Below are 17,573 nucleotides of genomic sequence, written 5' to 3' on the forward strand. Positions count from 1 at the left end.
GTCTTTGATCGGTTGGTGGAAGCTGAGGTGCTGGGTTGAGCGCCTGTACCTCCACCTGGGTGCCGCTGGATCACGTCTTGTTTTCGCGTTTTGGCTTTGCTACTGCCGTTTGGCATCCCTTTTCAGCGGTCCGATTGTACGACGCCTGGCGCACATATTGCCTTGGGTCACAGGATTGCTGATAGATTTTTTTTTTTACGTGTACTGGCTGGTTCTCCTGGCAGGTTGATGGTGTTCGGGGGCCAGCTTGGCCGAGAGGTGCCGGGGGTTGGCGGGTCTTGGTGGGCTCCTGGTGTGCCCTCATCCGTGGTGGGCGGCCGGCTTGTGCTCTGTCCTCATTCGTGGTGGGCGGCCGGCTTCTGCTCTGCCCTCATCCGTGGTGGGCGGCCGGCTTCTGCTCTGCCCTCATTCGTGGTGGGCGGCCGGCTTCTGCTCTGCCCTCATTCGTGGTGGGCGGCCAGCTTCTGCTCTGCCCTCATCCGTGGTGGGCGGCCGGCTTCTGCTCTGCCCTCATTCGTGGTGGGCGGCCGGCTTCTGCTCTGCCCTCATTCGTGGTGGGCGGCCGGCTTCTGCTCTGCCCTCATTCGTGGTGGCCGGGCGGCCGGCTTCTGCTCTGCCCTCATTCGTGGTTGGCGGCCGGCTTCTGCTCTGCCCTCATCCGTGGTGGGCGGCCGGCTTCTGCTCTGCCCTCATCCGTCTGTGCATTTATTTGCCGTATGGCATATTAGTTTCCAGTGATTGGCGTCACTCGTTTTGCGATTTGGCTTGGCGTTTCACCTTTCCTGGCTTCGCGATTCACCCTTAACGGGTACGCCGGGGCGCATCCCATCCCACGATCGTCGTCGCCCCTAAATCAACAACAACAATGTGAGGTCGCCTCTGTCATGCCTGGTTTGCAGTGTTGTTATTCCTGTGGCCCTCAACCGTTCCTGATACGAGAGATGACTAAGCTCTGGGATAATAATAAATACGGTCAGATTTTTACAAGAGATAATGGATAACTGAAATGTGAAACCCAAGATCTGGAGCTTGATTTGGCAAATTCTGCCAGGTGAGTACTTAAGTAATGCACCAAGAGAGAGGAGATACTGGAGGCAGACACATATTTAAATATAAATGTATGACAGTTTGACTCTGCAGATATCAGAGATATTTATTTCTGGTGTTGTGCTCATGGGTTCTATTACACCTATCAAAACAAAATTTCAGTTAAAAATTAGCATTCAGGAACAAGGTTTTGTACATGTAGATAGCACACCCCTTCATGCAAACTGCACCTATTCTCAAGAAGAAGAAGATAGCACATGAGAATGTGTGGAGTGAGTGTATGTTTAGCATGTTAAGGGACTTACACAGAGGGGCTGTGCGTTGTCAGAAGACAGAGTTTGTTATAGTTCTCATAGCAAATTTTTGCTGATAGACTTGAGGTAATTTGCTGTGGTATTTCCATGCACAGATACCATTTATGAGGTTCCCTATTGCTGGTTTTCTGTGTAGTCTAAAGGTAAGTTTATTGGTAACCAAGGGTGTTATATCCATGTTTGCCGAGAGAAAGGTAGGATAGTGATTGGTTGTTCTATCAGTGATTATATCAGAGACAAAGGGGGGGGGGGAGCTGTTATATTAGTCCATATGTGGTCCAGGGTTGTAGCAGATGTTTGAGTAATTTATACTAATATTCTAATATCTAATGTAACTGTGGCACAGCGTCAGAGCACTCGCCCGGCGTTTAGTGGGAACGGTAAATGATTTGGCGGGTCGTATTCGGGGGAAAATTGTAGCTTATTCCCTGCAAACACAATTAGGTGACCCAAACCCATCATCAGGTTTGGAGGCTCGCAGCAAGCAATATTTATGAGCTAAGCAACTAAATAACCAAATAAACAGGAAGAGAAGTAGACATGCAGTTCCATTTTCTAAATATTGTTCTTCCCATCTATCCCCAGGCATAATGGATGCAATGCCACCCCTAGAGAACTTCATTGCTGGGACGATGGTGCAATGCAAGCGTCTACTGGACTCCTATGATCCTAGCACTGGGAAAGTTTGGGCCAAGATACCAGACTCGTGCATGCTTGAGGTTGAGGCTGGTGTGGCAGCTGCCAAGAGGGCCTTTCCAAAGTACGTCTTGTATGCTGATGATGTCTAAATGTATGTTTTACTGTTTTACAAATTCTTTTAAATTAATTATAAGACATGGATAACAGATCTTAATTATTCAACTTAGGATTTTTACTGATACAGTATTAGTTCATGCAGTTTAAAACCCTGACTGGGCTTCAGTTGTAAGCCTCTGTAATCTTCGAGGATTCAGTGGAGTCCTGGGTTGCACGGCTTTTGTTTATGTCGTGCTGTGGTGGTCTTGGGCACTGGCTTGGGAGTACCAAGTGAGCAGGTTTGAATTCTCCTAATGGCTCCTATAAATGAGAAAATCATAAATCACATTATCTATATTGCAGATGACACAAAAGTCTATGGCAAAATGGGAACTTTTTGAATTTGAACATTGAGGCCTTGTTAAACAACCTATATGAAGCCTACTAATAGTCAAAAGAATGGCAAGTGCTTCATAATATTGAAAAATGCCAGACCTTATGTAGAGTACTGTATTACAATACACATCATGACTACCACATCAACTTGCTCAGCAAGTAGGAGCTGAGGTAAGGGAAAATAGGAATAATCAAATGAACCTTTAATTTAAAAGAAAATTAAAGTGGTTATTTAGCTGTACAAATCTCTGGTGAACCATCATCATCCCGACTACGACATCCAAGCATGGAGATCACACCATTAATAGATAAAATAATACAGTATACTAGTATTTTGATATAAATAATAAAGTTGATGAACAGCATTTTCACTTTGCTTAGACTTTTATACTAAAAAAATATGTTCAGGTATTACATTTTGAATTCAGAATTCTTGAGCTATGCAGTAGGTTTATAGGCCTGGTCCGTGTAAACCTTATTTACAATTTATTTTCCAGATGGTCAAGTCTGTCTGCTCAAGCGCGTGCAAACCACCTCTTGAAGGTGGCGGATATACTTGAATCACGGCTGGAAGACTTTGCTAGGGCAGAATCCAAGGACCAGGGCAAACCTGTGTGGCTTGCTAAGATTATGGATATTCCCAGGGCAGTGCTTAACCTCAGACACTTTGCCCACACCATTCCTCACCAACTCAACACGTAAGTCTTGTGACAAAAAAAAAGAGAAAAGATATTGTACAAAAAGAAATTATAGTTAGCTTTTAAAATATGAGTGCTGCATCCTTGCCTTAAATCATTTTTTTTGTTTTTTTTTACATAGGTTGGGGATAGGAACAGATGACTTCTGATGCTTCAGAAAAGTTTAAGCTTTTAAATTGATACACATCCAGTACAGTGTTGTAGGTATGGACTGTACTGTTCTTGACCTTTCAAAGGGTTTCCCACTGTGAGGGACAGGAAGCCTGTTAAGCTTACCGAGATTCTTCTAAGGCCATCTGACCTTGACCAGGATGCAATCCACAATAGCTGCTTCATGCCCACGTACAGTACCTATTTATTGCTAGGTGAACAAGAATAAACAAAATGTTTATTCTTGTACTGAGGTCTCCCTCGTCCCACAAGGTTAAACTACTTACCCTCCACAGGATGCAACACCACAATGGTTGCCTAACTTCTGGGTACCAATTTACTGCTAGGTGAACAGAGGCATTAGGTGAAAAAAGTGCCCAACCAGGTAAATTCAAATTTTTGTCCTGTCCGGAAATCATATCTGAGATCCTCGACTGTCAGTTGAGAATGAAACCAACTGTACTACTAGACCCTTGATATGATAAATTTAATTTTACTCAGGTCAAATATGCAGCCAGAGGCAGGTGTTGTGAACTACACCATCAGAGAGCCTGTGGGTGTAGCTGGTCTTATCATTCCGTGGAATCTGCCACTATATCTCTTGACTTTCAAGCTTGCTCCAGCCCTTATGTGTGGCAACACTGTTGTTGTTAAACCATCAGAAATGACTTCTGTTACTGCCTACATGTTCTGCAAAATTCTCGAAGAAGTTGGTAAGTTTTTTACCATTATGGACTAGCTTTACAGAAACTAACATATGTCAAGTTCTAATACAATACAGTATAAACATGTTCAAGGCTGTGGAAAACACTGCAGCGGTAATATATCAAGGATGCAAAATTAAACCACAATAATATATTTATGAGTATCTCTGGTGCAGGATACTGTATATTTTTCTCATAGATATATCATGTTGTTATGATTTTATTTTGTGTTTGGTGAAAAACTCCATTACCTGCACCAGAGCGTATGCAAGTTATATGTAAAACTTGGACTAGCTACCAGCTCGGTGCTTCCGGACTCCTAATGGATCCGGACAGACCTCAGGTTGTGCAAACTTAATGGTATAGAGGAAAAATAAGGTTAGGCTCAAGAAACACCCTAAAGTTCAGTTTCCCACTCTTTTTATCAATATAACACCTATTTTAACATTTAATAATTATACTCCTTCCACTTGCCAGCCAAAATTAACAGTACATAATAAAGTCCAGAATGCTTGGAATGTGAAATGATTTAAGAACACAGAAAGAACATAAGATTAAAGGAAACTATAGAGCCTATTGATCCATATGAGGTAGCTCCTACTTGTATCCACCCAAATTAATTCACATTATGTCTAACCTATGCTTTAAAACAATCCAGCAATCCCATGCTATATTATCCTAATGTCTATTATGCTACTGTGTCATGTTATGAATCTGTTATCTGTTATGTTATGAATAAAAAAAAATAATGAAACAAGAGTTGTGGTGTACAGTATTTTGTATCTCTACACGTTGCTGTAAATGTGGAAGACCCCCATGTATTATGCAATCATCAGTGCCGATCTGCACTTAACTTGTGTACTGAACTATCAAAATTCACCTGCACACTTTAAACCTTGCTACAAAATTGCTTGCCCGCATACCATCGAATCGTCATTCTCCAATACTGTACAGCTTTAATCGTAGGCTGCCTGTAATTGGTTATGAAACTGGATACAATACAGTACTATATATATATATTCCGTTATGTATCTTTGGCAGATTTCCCTGCTGGTGTAGTGAACATGGTATTTGGGCTCGGTTCATCTGCAGGGGAAGCTCTTGTAATTCACCCTGATGTTCCCCTAGTGTCCTTTACTGGCTCTACAGTCACTGGAAGACACATTGCTGAAGTCGCTTCTCCCATGTTCAAGAAATTATCGCTTGAAGTGAGTGATGTATTCACATTTATTTTAATAAGATGTACTTGCAGTAAGGGAAGAAGAATCAGTCAGGTTCATAGGGCTTTGAACTTAGTATATTGTACAATACAGTACAGTACTGTATTCTGTAAATTATGGATAAACTCTGTAACTGTAAATTTATTGGCTTTCTTATTGGTACTACATGTACATTAATGGCATTGCACAGTGGCTGATGTTTTTGTCATTCAGGCAGCCAGGTTAAGGCCAGCACTGGCTTGATGACCACATGCACAGCTAGATATACTGTACAGTATAGTATATAAATAATTGACTTCTGTCCCTACCAGCAATATAATATATACCAAGTCATCTTTCTGAAATGATAAAAGCTATAGCATCATTGGATGGAATGACAGATTAACCATAAACCTAATCTGAATTTACCTGTTGCAGGCCTAAATAAGCAATCTTAGGCCTAACATATGCATTCGTAAGCCTTAAGCATTTAGTATATACTAGGCCTAGGAAATGTTAGAAATTTGGATTTCCCGTCTTTCTCAGACCCTCTACAAAATGAAAATTCCAAACGAGGACATATTATTTGATGACAGGTTTCATTATTCAGTGGCACCTCCAAAATCCATGTTTATCATTTCATATCTGTTCTGGATTTTTTAAAAGTTTTAGTTATTTGTCCCCAATTTTCAGAAATGTTCTTATGTAATACATGTTTCAGCATATTCAGAAAAATAGATAATGATTGTGGACATATAAATAATAATTATGCATAAAATAAATTCTGTATGAACAAATAATTTATTCACTTAACTTTCTGTAGGACAGGCTGGCCATGATAACCCAGAGGCAGCAAAATGCAATTAAAGTACTATGGTATATCATGCCACCTGTTAAACCATTGCAGTCACCCTGAATTGGTTTTGAAGTCCTCAGTGTCCATGACTACTGTCATTCATTCAGCTACAGCCAGCCCTTGGCTGCAATGCTTTAACATTCACTGGTAATCAGTGTCATCCAAATTCATATACTGTACAGTACTTAGACAGTTTCAATGTTTTATGTCGATACTCTTTCCACCATTGCTCTCTTTTATTCACATTCTATATGATTTGCTTCCATAAATCTCTGTGTCGGGAACGGCACTATTACCAATGTTTTAATCATATGCCAGGTGTTTGTGTTTCCAGTTTCGATCATGTTTCTCTAATAACTCGGCAATCTGATAATAATAATAATTTTGTCAAGGACAGACAGCTTGTATATGTACATAAATTAAGCTTAAGTCGAGGGGGGCCCCCCCCCCCCAAGGTTGAATTACCGACTTCTCAGTATTCGCCTTCCCAACAGTTGCCCAACTCCTAGGTACCTGTTTACTGCTAGGTGAACATGGGCATTAGGAGGTAGGAAACATGCCCAACCATTTCTGTCCTGCCCAGGATTCAAACCCGAGATTTTCAATTATGAGTTGAAAATGAACCCAACTATACTACCAAGACCCTGAAGTCCTCTTACCCTTGTCTGATTTACCAATACTTCTCCTGCCTCATATTTGGTGTTAACTCTCAAACAATTATATATCAGAAGGAAAACCAATGAGAATGCTGGAATCAAGAATCAAGAAGTTTGACAACAAATACAAGCAACAGGCATGATCAATGTGTTTGTTCATAGTAGGTCTGGATGCCAAAAAATAAAGTAATTATCAAAAAAAGGCACCAAGCCAGGCAGGCTATATACCACCTAAAAATATAAATCCCACAAACTTCTTTGTTCACTTTATACACTGCACATTAAGCTTGGTAAAACATTTAGAAAATTTATATGATTTACAAATTAAAAAGCAAAATATAGAAAAAAATAAATACAGTAATACAATTTGATGTAAATTATTACATGTAATGAACTAACAATCTGGATTACATTCTTCCTCTGGAATCAAGATTTTCTTTTTCCTTGTTATAATATCTTGAGGTAAAATTAACTGGATGGACATGATCCATTGTTAATAGGAATCCATTAGATGGAGTGCTGATTTTTTGGGAGATGCCATTGTACAGGAGCATAAGGTGGTCTTTTTCCATTACAATAGAGTTATGGTATTTATTTGATGGTGATTATTGTATATTTCAGATGGGTGGCAAAACTCAGCTGTGGTGTTTAATGACTGCGACTTGGATTCTTGTATTGAGGCACTTAAGCGAGGTTCTTTCACCAATCAAGGAGAGGTAGGTACGATACTGTATACCAGATTTGTTCATTTTATTATCTATGACTCTTAATTTATAACTTTCATTCCATGTTCTGTCTTGGTCTCCTTGAATAGTTAGGATGCACGAATGTGAGATTTTCTTCTGCCTGGATTTGATTGACCAGGCCCTCTTCTGTTGTTAGCATAAGATCTAAGAGTGCTATTTCCTTGGATAGTAAATTTACATGTGGTCAACAAATTGGTCTCCTTTTCATGATGTTAGATTCATCCAACTCTTGTCTATTGCTAACATTCCCCATTGAAAGCGCTTGTGCCTCAAAATCTGTCCTAATAGCTTAATGCAGGTCTGTAGTTTTTCCCCTGTTATTGCTGTATCTGGTCTAGAGTTTTTTCTGGTATTAACTCATTTTGTCAGGGACAGGAACCCCACAGCAGTTGCCTAACTCCCAAGTACCTATTTCATACTAGGTGAACTTTAGGTGAAAGGAAATGTGCCAAACGATTTTTGTCCTGTCTGAGAATCGTAAGGTGAAATGTAAGAATAGGATGAAAGTTATGGATGGGATGAGTGTAATAATGCAATCAAATAAGAACGGGATGAGATAAGAATAAAAGGGTAAAAAAGAAAAGGGGTTAGGCTTAAATCAGGTCATGTTTATTAAAAAGGTTAGAACATTTTAGTATGTACTGTGAAAGGGAAAGAGTCAACAGCAACAAAGCCAGGACTAAGGTTTATGTTGGGTATGTTGTGTATCACAACCATCTTGTCGAATCGGCTCTGATGCACAACCAACCCAACATGCACCCGAGTCCTGGCTTTCTTGCTGTTGACCCTTCCCTTTCACAGTAAATACTTAAATGCTCAAACCTTCTTAACAAACATGACCTACTTAAGCCTACCCCCCTTCCTTTCCTTTTTTTCCCCTCCACTTATTCTTACCCCATCCCATTCTTCCTTGATCCCATTATTACACTCATCCCATTTGTACCTTTCACCTTATTCTTACCTTTTTCTCTTACCTGCTCCTCATCTCACTCTTTCCTTATTTTTTTGCCCGTTCATTTCTTCTCCCTCACACTCGACTTGTTAATGGTCCAGGATGGATCGAAACGTCATCGTTTATTCATCTTTTGATGTGTGGTTTGGTCATCATATCATCGGCCATGTCATTGTGACTTAATGTCTGCATTTACTCTCTGGATTTTATCCTTTACATACAACTTGCTCTTTATGAACTTATAGAATAGGCTGGGTTTCTTTTCATATATGTCTGCTATCCATTTCTCAAAGTTTCTTACTGCCTCTCTTCTTGCTGCCTTATAGAAGTTTCTTGTTTGTGTTACTGGTATGTTTAAGAGTTAGGCCTCCTCCTTTACTGATTAAATTTGTTTGTATTTTTTTCTCTAGCCTTCTCACAATTCATCAAACCAATCCTGATTTCTAGTTCTGCATCTCCATTTTGGTATAATTATTTGTGTACTGTACCTTCATCATATATCATCACTTGTGCAGACAAGGAGTCACAATAACATGGCTGAAATATGTTGACCAAACCACACACTAGAAAATGAAGGGACGACGACGTTATCACTTGTATTATAAAATTTGGCATAAATCTCTCTCTTGTTTTTTTTTATTCTTTGCCTAACAAAAAATCTTTCCAATCAAATTAATTTAAAAACTTGCTAAGTTCCTTAGCAAGTTCCTTAGCATTAGTCCTCTCTTGAAGTCAGGTTTATGAGCCATTTCATTCCCCCCCCCATTCTCTTCTAGATTATAATGTGTTGCACATTTAATTTCCAATAGGACATGGGTGTTCACATGTTAGTGTGGTTAATACATTAAAATGTCGGGTAATGTATATACTGTACAGAATTAATTTTAGATTGTTAAAGTAATGAATTGTTTATTTCAGGTGTGCTTGTGTACCTCCAGAATATTTGTTCAGCAACCACTCTATGAAGAATTCTTAGATAAGTTTGTGGAAGTTACAAAGTGAGTACAGGTACAAGTATAATTTTAAAGTTTTAATTTGTATTGTTATGCAGCTTATCTTAAGAATATATTTTAAGGGTAGGAATCCAAATTACTGTAATGCAGTAATTTTATTACTGCATTACTGCATTATTTTTACTGTACTATTATTTTTATGTACTGCATTATTTTTACTGTTCTAATTACTGTACTGCAATTGGGTTTCATTCTTATATTACAGTAGTACTAAATTAAAATACATCTTCCAAAATGGATAGTATTTATAGTAAACACTATTGATCAGACATACAAAATGGAGTATTGTACGCAATTTTTTTTTTAAATTTTGTGCTATCGGAATACTCGGAAGAAGTTAAATAGTAACTATACAACCTAGCCTAACCTGTCTTAGGCATAATATACACCATCTTTGCTGTACATATTATATATATATGTGTTGTACTAGGGCTAAGAAAGTTTAGGTATGGTTGTTGCTTATTTTCTCGTGCCCTTTTGAAAAAGTAATTGTATTAAAATTAATAAAATTTTGTATGTGCAACAATCCATTTTTGTATGTTTGATCAATAGTTACTATAAATGCTGTCATTTTGGGATGATAAGATTGTTTTATTCATGATTATTCCGTAAATGATATACAGCTCCTGCAGAAAAAAAAATTCTTGTCTTTGGAAATGGTGTTGAAGTATTGTAATCTAAATGTTTTCTTAAATGTTACTCTGAAATTTGATGTTAATATTAACTTAACACATTATGTTGTTTGGAAATATTGTTTCAGGGAGCTGCAGGTAGGAGACCCATCAAATGATGACATGTTCATGGGAGCCCTCATCTCAAAAGCTCACCTGGATAAAGTTCGCAGTTATGTTCATTATGCTATTGAAGATGGTGGTACAGTTCTGTGTGGTGAGGGTGTGGATCTTTGTATTCTTCAAGAGGAGAACAGAAATGTAAGCAATTCTATTCTATGAACTTGTCATTTTTTTTTTTTTTTTGAGATTGTAAAGAATTATTGCTGTATTTGTTTTTCTATTTCATTCATACTACTGTATTTACCTTCTGGCACCCTTTCAGCCCGTTTTTCAACTGACCTATGATGATTTACTGTCCCACCAAAATACGTATCTGTTTTTTTCCATTCCTTTCAAAATTTTGACCTACTAGTAAACTTGTGAAAGGTACCTGCTGCATCTTGTTAATTGTTGCTACCAGTACCAGTGGCATCTCTAGTCTCTTATGTGCTGCATTCTCAGTTTGCGAGAAGTGGCACAAAAGGATAACAGAGGCACAAGAAGTCTTAAGCAGACTTTGGTGGATATTTTACATTAGCTTTTACAATTTATCTACACACACACACACACACACACACACACACCTTATAATTATAACAATAGCTAGAAACACTACTTTTGATGGTGCTACATGGCCTTCCAGGATTGGTGTCTTCTTTTGATAATTACAGTACTTACTTACTGTACTAGTAACACACATCTTGCAATGTCATTTTGTATGATTTCCAGTATATTACAGTATTATATATTGGAAGTACATTATGCAACTCATTTTGTTAATGTGTAAAATAATTTTCAATTTTGAATATTACAGGGTAATAGGAGAGTTGCATAGTAGATAGCTATCCCAGTCCTTGTGGCAATCACATTTTTGACAATTTCTACAATGTTCTATACATCTTATATACAATCTACTCATTGTTATGTAACCCATGCATTTGAATGGTGTAATTGCAAATAGATCATATGTGTTGTAGTTTGTTGACTTAAAAAAACTGGGGGCTCGTTTCCTGAAGCCATTACTGTATATGTATATGCATCTTACCTTTTTAATTACCACTTACAAGATGGGGTATTGGGTGCATAATAAATAAAGTAACAGCCATAGTGCATATATCATATAAATGTGTCCCTCTTTCCCCACACTAAGACGTAGTGTATATACCAGATATGCATGCATGCATGTGTGCCTCAAAGCATTATATGACAGTGCTGGGAAGATGGGATACCATGAGTGTAGCTCTCATCCTGTGCACTTAGGTGTAATTACCTAAGTGTAAATTACACTCAAAATGTACAATTACACCTGCATATTGTGAGACCTAAACTAGAATATGGAGGTATTAGATATGTTAAATATTGATATTGTGATCAGAAAAAAATAGAGGTACAGTAATATGATAATCACATATAAAATTGTAACATGAATTGGCAAACCTAATGAGGATTTTTTAAATTTAGAACATCAAGAACATGGAACATCATGATCATAGCTATCATATTTTAATTACACTTTAAAATACCGAACAAGTTGCAGACAACATCTTCAAAAGCTTAAATGTAACACAAGAAGAGAAAAACCGTTTCCAGCTCAACAAACTACAATGTAGGACAGAAAACAGGAGATGCTTTTTCACCCATGGAGTTACACTATGAACCCACAGAACTGCCTACTCACTTAAGCTGTAAATGCCAGAACAATGGCATTTCAAATTCAGCTTGAAAAAGTCATCAGAACAATGGGGGGGGGGATCTTAAGCTACCAACTTTCAGTCCCCATTGAGGTCACTAGAAAAATAGTGGCCCTCGGGTAAATGCAGGTGATTACATATACACACACACACACACACACATTTTTTTCTCTTTCTCACCTGCAGGCTTTTTTTAACCTTCTCATCTGAAGTTATATTCCCATTCTCACCAAAATATATATACGTAGTTTCAATCTTGCATGAAGACATATTTGCTCTAACTTGAAGGCATTTTCTTATTTACACTTTCAGGGATATTTCATGAGACCAACTGTTATCGTAGGATTGGATGATAATTCTCGCTGCATGCAAGAAGAGATTTTTGGACCTGTGACATGTGTTGTTCCTTTTACCACCGAGGAAGAAGTAATTAATCGTGCCAATAATACACCGTATGGTCTTTGTGCATCTGTCTGGACTTCAAACCTAGGAGTGGCACACCGTGTAGCTCACAAACTTAAGGTGAGACATAACTGAATTGTTTATTTTCAGTCTGAAATAAAAGTCAGGCTTTGCATCAATATAAAAAGTACCTCTCTGAGCAGACACATTAAGTTGGTCCTTAAGGTACAAATCGGTTATAGATAGGATTCATGAACAGTCAGGAGTACAACGTTCGAACAATGGCACTGTCAAATATCCCTGGTCTTTGCAGGGTCATATTAACCAGTGCATGGGAAGTACATACCTGTACTGGTGAAAAGCTTAATCCAGTTCAGAATATCAGAGATACAATACAATGAAGCTTCCGTAACCAACTTTGTTTAGGCTGTCAGCAACATAAATTGGGAGGTGTAACTTAGTACTATAGCGTGGAAAACATCAGTGTAGGTGTGCAAACATTTCTTCATAAACTAAGCATGTACAAAATTCACCATCCCATGATTACTAAACAAGTCACCACTAAGAGGCTATAAATAATTCATGGCTTACAAAAGTCATGCTTCAATCAATAAAAAGCATTCATTTGAGAAGAAATACAGGATAGGTATTATACATATATTCTAGATAGGTATTATATAATACCTATCCTGTATTATACAGGATAGGTATTATAGATACAGGCTATACAATGCTATGCGTGTTAGTAACTTTACAAGAATGTAAGAATTATTGTATATACAGTATAAATAAAAATCTGAATATGTATAAATATGAATCTGCCCATAGCTGAGAATGAGAAAAATGAGTAGGAGCAGAAGCAACTACAGTAAATGTTCATAAATTTATATAGTACATTGTAAATGTACTTGCTTAGAATTGTGCTTTTCATATTGAAACAGAGCCTGATTCCTGAGCTTTTATTATTATTATTATTATTGTTATTATTATTATTATTATTATTATTATTGTTATTATTATTATTATTATTATTATTATTATTATTATTATTATTATTATACAGGAGTTCTTACATTTTTGCATAGCCACTAGCATGCATAGCATTTCGGGCAAGTCCTTAATCATATGCTCCCCGGAATACGACCCGCCAAATCGTTTAACAACCAGGTACCCATGTTACTGTTGGGTTAAACAGAGGCGCCCAGCAAATCCTCCCTGGCCAGGATACGAACCCAGGACAAAGCACTCGCGAAATACCAGGCGAGCGTCTTGCCGCTACGCCTCGGGGACTGCCGCTAATACAGTATTAGGCTGCTATAGAAGTTAAGCTTCAGAAACTGATGCTGGTGCTGTTTTGCTATAAATGCAACTGTTTGTTTAATATTGACCTCCTGTGATAGGTGCTGCTGTGATTCTCCTTGATGCTATGTAGTAAGATATGGGGAATAAACAAGTGTAATTTTGCAACATCTTTAACCTTGTCTTATATAGAACTGTTCCTCTCTTTTTTTTCTCTTGGCTGTTGCCTCCCAAAAAGCAAAAGCCATGCATGTGGAAAATGGGGTAATAATGATATCTATACTATTCAGTTTGAATTCTTTCAGGTAGGGACTGTGTGGACAAACTGCTGGCTTGTGCGAAGCCTTGATATGCCTTTTGGAGGAGTCAAGAACAGCGGGATGGGACGTGAAGGCACTCAGGACTCTCTGGAATTTTTCACAGAGTGCAAGACAGTTTGCACAAAAATCTCTTAGTGTAAAAAATAAATTTTTTTAACCTATATATTCATTTAATTAGTGTACTCATATTAAAAACAAAATCTGAAGTACAGTATATGAATTGTTTCTTAAATTTTTTTGTAATTATGTATTGTAACAATTTAAAAAAATTTTGTTTATTTTATGAACATTGACATTCTGCCAGGTAGATTTTGCCATAGAATGTTAAAATAACATTACAGTACAGTACTTCTAAATGATATAGCTTTGTATTATTGATACAAGTTTTTTATTGTTAGGATGTAAAATTATCAAATTGTAATTCAAAATGAGGCAGAAAATTACCAGAATTTGCTAGAATGTTATTTGCTGTTATACTACCTACATTTTAATACATAATTAATTTAGCATATCATTAATATAATCATAATTAATTTAATATATAGTTAATATGAACTAAATGTCAACAATTCAGAAGAGGGGTTAAGGAAAATAAATACACTGAACTAACCATATATATATGAACAACAGACACAAAAACAATGGGACAATGTTCAGAATAATAGTGTGCAGGATGCAAGACCTCTAGGACCTCTCAGCCCCCTAGGACCTCTCAGCCCTCTAGGACCTCTCAGCCCCTAGTACCTTGCAGCCCCCTAGGACCTCTCAGCCCCTAGTACCTCTCAGCCCCTTAGGAGCATTGCTGGGAGTTTAAATTGCTTCTACAGAGATGCCAGAAGATCAGTCCCCTACAGGCTCACCATAGCTGGCAAACTTGGAACTTTTTCAGCACCAACTGTTTGGTGAATGTTGCAAATTTAATTGATATTACTAGTAAAGTGCATATTTATAATAATATCAAACATAAATAGCCACAAATCATTTAAGATTAATTAAAAATTATGTGTCTGGAAGTTAAATCAACTCCATAGGCCAATAGTTTTATTATATTAATGCTATTGTTATTCATGTTTAATCTTGCAAATTTATATATGGAGTTTTCTTGAAGCACAGTTAGTACCCACAGTAGTAATTGATGGGAAAGGTCCCAGAGCTTGGTTCAGATATGTTGATGTTTTCACTATATTTGACGAAGATCTCGAGAATGTAGATAGGTACTTCATAGGTACTTCGAGGGTCTTGATAGCCTAAAGTATTCCATACAGTTTAGTATGGAAAAAGAAGTTAATAAAACTCCACTTTTTGGATTGCATTGTAGGTTGAAGCAATGATCAATATACATTTTGTACTTACAGGAAAAAGGCACATACGAACCTTCAGTGGTTAGGTGCTTAATAACACACTAGTTTATATAGCAGCTACCTTACACTGTCAAAGTAGGAGAGACATAAATGTATGTATATATATGTATGTGTATACAGGATATATGGAAGCTGGTCAGAATTGCATTTCACCTTTGTAAATGCACATTAAAGACATTATGTAGAGAAAAAAGACACATCGAACACTGTTTATGTAGGGCAGACGTTAATTTGTGTATTTATGTATGTAGGTTAGATTAGCATTTTATACGGCTTGGTGCCTTCTTTGATAATTACTTAGCATTTTATAAGCACTGCAATCACCTTCTGTGGTTGAGTGTTCAATAAAACACTGAACATTATGGTTAACATATCTCTAACCCTGTCCATGGAGGACAGAAGAAAATGTATATATGCTGCTTAGCATTGTAAATGTGTGGCCACGTCTCTGTTAAAAAAAAAAAGCTGCTCTGCTTTAGGCTTCGTCTCAACTTGTACGACACTGCTAACAACCGACTGCTGTAACCAAGACTACTAAATAAATATCAAAACCACTAAACTTTGTGTATCTAATCAACCAAATAAACGTAACATAATCATACATTACATTGGTAACGTTGCTATTCCTACTACAATATTGCCTATTCCTGCTACAGTATCCCCTATTACGGATTAAGATTCCCTATTCCTGCGATAGTATCCCCCTATTACTGATTAAGATCCCCTATTCCTGCGACAATATCCCCTATTTCTGGTACACTGTACCCTATTCCTGCTACACTATCCCCTATTGCTGAATAATATCCCCCCCTATTCTTGCTACAGTATCCACTATTCCTGTTGCAATATCCTGTCGTGTAGAGAAAGTCAATTTGCAAGGTAAGAAAGAATGTGAGGTGAAAGCTGAGAAGGTATATCTTGAGGTTATCTTGAGATGATTTTGGGGTTTAGTGTCCCCGCGGCCCGGTCCTCGACCAGGCCTCCACCCCCAGGAAGCAGCCCGTGATAGCTGACTAATTCCCAGGTACCTATTTACTGCTAGGTAACGGGCATCAGGGTGAAAGAAACTGTGCCCGTTGTTTCTCGCCGGCGCCCGGGATCGAACCCATGACCACAGGATCACACACCCAGTGTTCTGTCCGCTCAGCCACCAGCTCCCCACTATAATATAGTGGCACTTTTTCTTTACACGACTTAACAGTGGTACTGGAAGGATTAAAAAAACTTATATCATTTCCAAATGTATGCGTTGGGTGTGAAATGTTATGTTCAGCCACGTTGTTGTGACTTGCTGTCTGCATGACTAGAAAAATCTGTCAGATAATTTGGTACTAAAAACAAAAGCATGTATAATTGTTTACACTATTTCCTCTACTCATAAAATATTAAATTGTCGTATATATATATATATACACTTGAGAACATGGATGATTTCTCTGTTGTAATGATAGTGACAGCAATCATTATATGGATAGCGTAACAACAGGGGGGGGGGGGGGGAGCCTTAGCGCCTCTGGTGGTCAGAAGCTTAACTATTACAGGTTGACAGTTTTGATATTATGGTCAACTAAGGGTGAGTCGAGTGTCCGGGAGTCTCACTCCATAAAATGTGGTCATTTGACGACGAGCAGCCGATCGGCATGGTTCATAAAGATTAGCTGTGGGTATATGTGTTACAGCCATACTTGTTTAATTTAATCAATCATAATATAATATAGAGTAGTATTCCCGTGTGTACTTAATATTACGTTATTCGTTATTATTGTTGATATTTTATGTATTTAGGGAAAACATAGCTGTGTGTCAGGTGGCAGCGATAGGTGTACCCGCTATACTTGGTCATTAGGGCTCTTGTGGTGGCGGTAATAGTTAGCCTTAAGGCAAAGACCAACAACAAATCTTCAACATATTTAGATGTAAATATGAGTGAAAAGATAAATTTGGGCCACAGATTGAAATTGTAATAAGTTTATTGAGGTAAAATACACACAAAGGGATGAGGTAGCTCAAGCTATTCTCACCCCGTTCAGTACATCGTGTTAATACATATATAGACACATATCACAAGCAATAGACGTATTACCGAACATTCTGAGAGATAAACATATACATTTCCTTTTGGGCCACGGATTGTGTAGTGCGCCCACGCTAGTGGGTGGGGGGGGGGGATGCAGGGTGGTATGATGAGCATGATTCAGAATGAGGGAAGAAGAGGGGCTCGTATGATGAATTTACCTAAGGGGCTGCATTTATAGTACCCT

At 37.9% G+C, this 17,573-nt stretch overlaps 1 protein-coding gene across 1 annotated transcript; it reads left to right on the plus strand.

Annotated features, from left to right (window-relative positions):
• Positions 1-620: 620 nt before the first annotated feature.
• On the plus strand, positions 621-15,871 carry LOC138370077 (2-aminomuconic semialdehyde dehydrogenase-like). Its single transcript, XM_069333874.1, has 10 exons — positions 621-1,051; positions 1,947-2,121; positions 2,990-3,190; positions 3,842-4,053; positions 5,086-5,256; positions 7,377-7,471; positions 9,372-9,451; positions 10,227-10,398; positions 12,243-12,452; positions 13,937-15,871. Exons 2-10 carry the CDS (start codon positions 1,952-1,954, stop codon positions 14,084-14,086), a joined length of 1,461 nt encoding a protein of 486 aa, XP_069189975.1. The 5' UTR covers positions 621-1,051; positions 1,947-1,951; the 3' UTR covers positions 14,087-15,871.
• Positions 15,872-17,573: the final 1,702 nt, after the last annotated feature.

This window comes from Procambarus clarkii, chromosome 30, assembly GCF_040958095.1.
Source record: "Procambarus clarkii isolate CNS0578487 chromosome 30, FALCON_Pclarkii_2.0, whole genome shotgun sequence".
In the NCBI taxonomy this organism is placed as follows: Eukaryota; Metazoa; Arthropoda; class Malacostraca; order Decapoda; family Cambaridae; genus Procambarus; species Procambarus clarkii.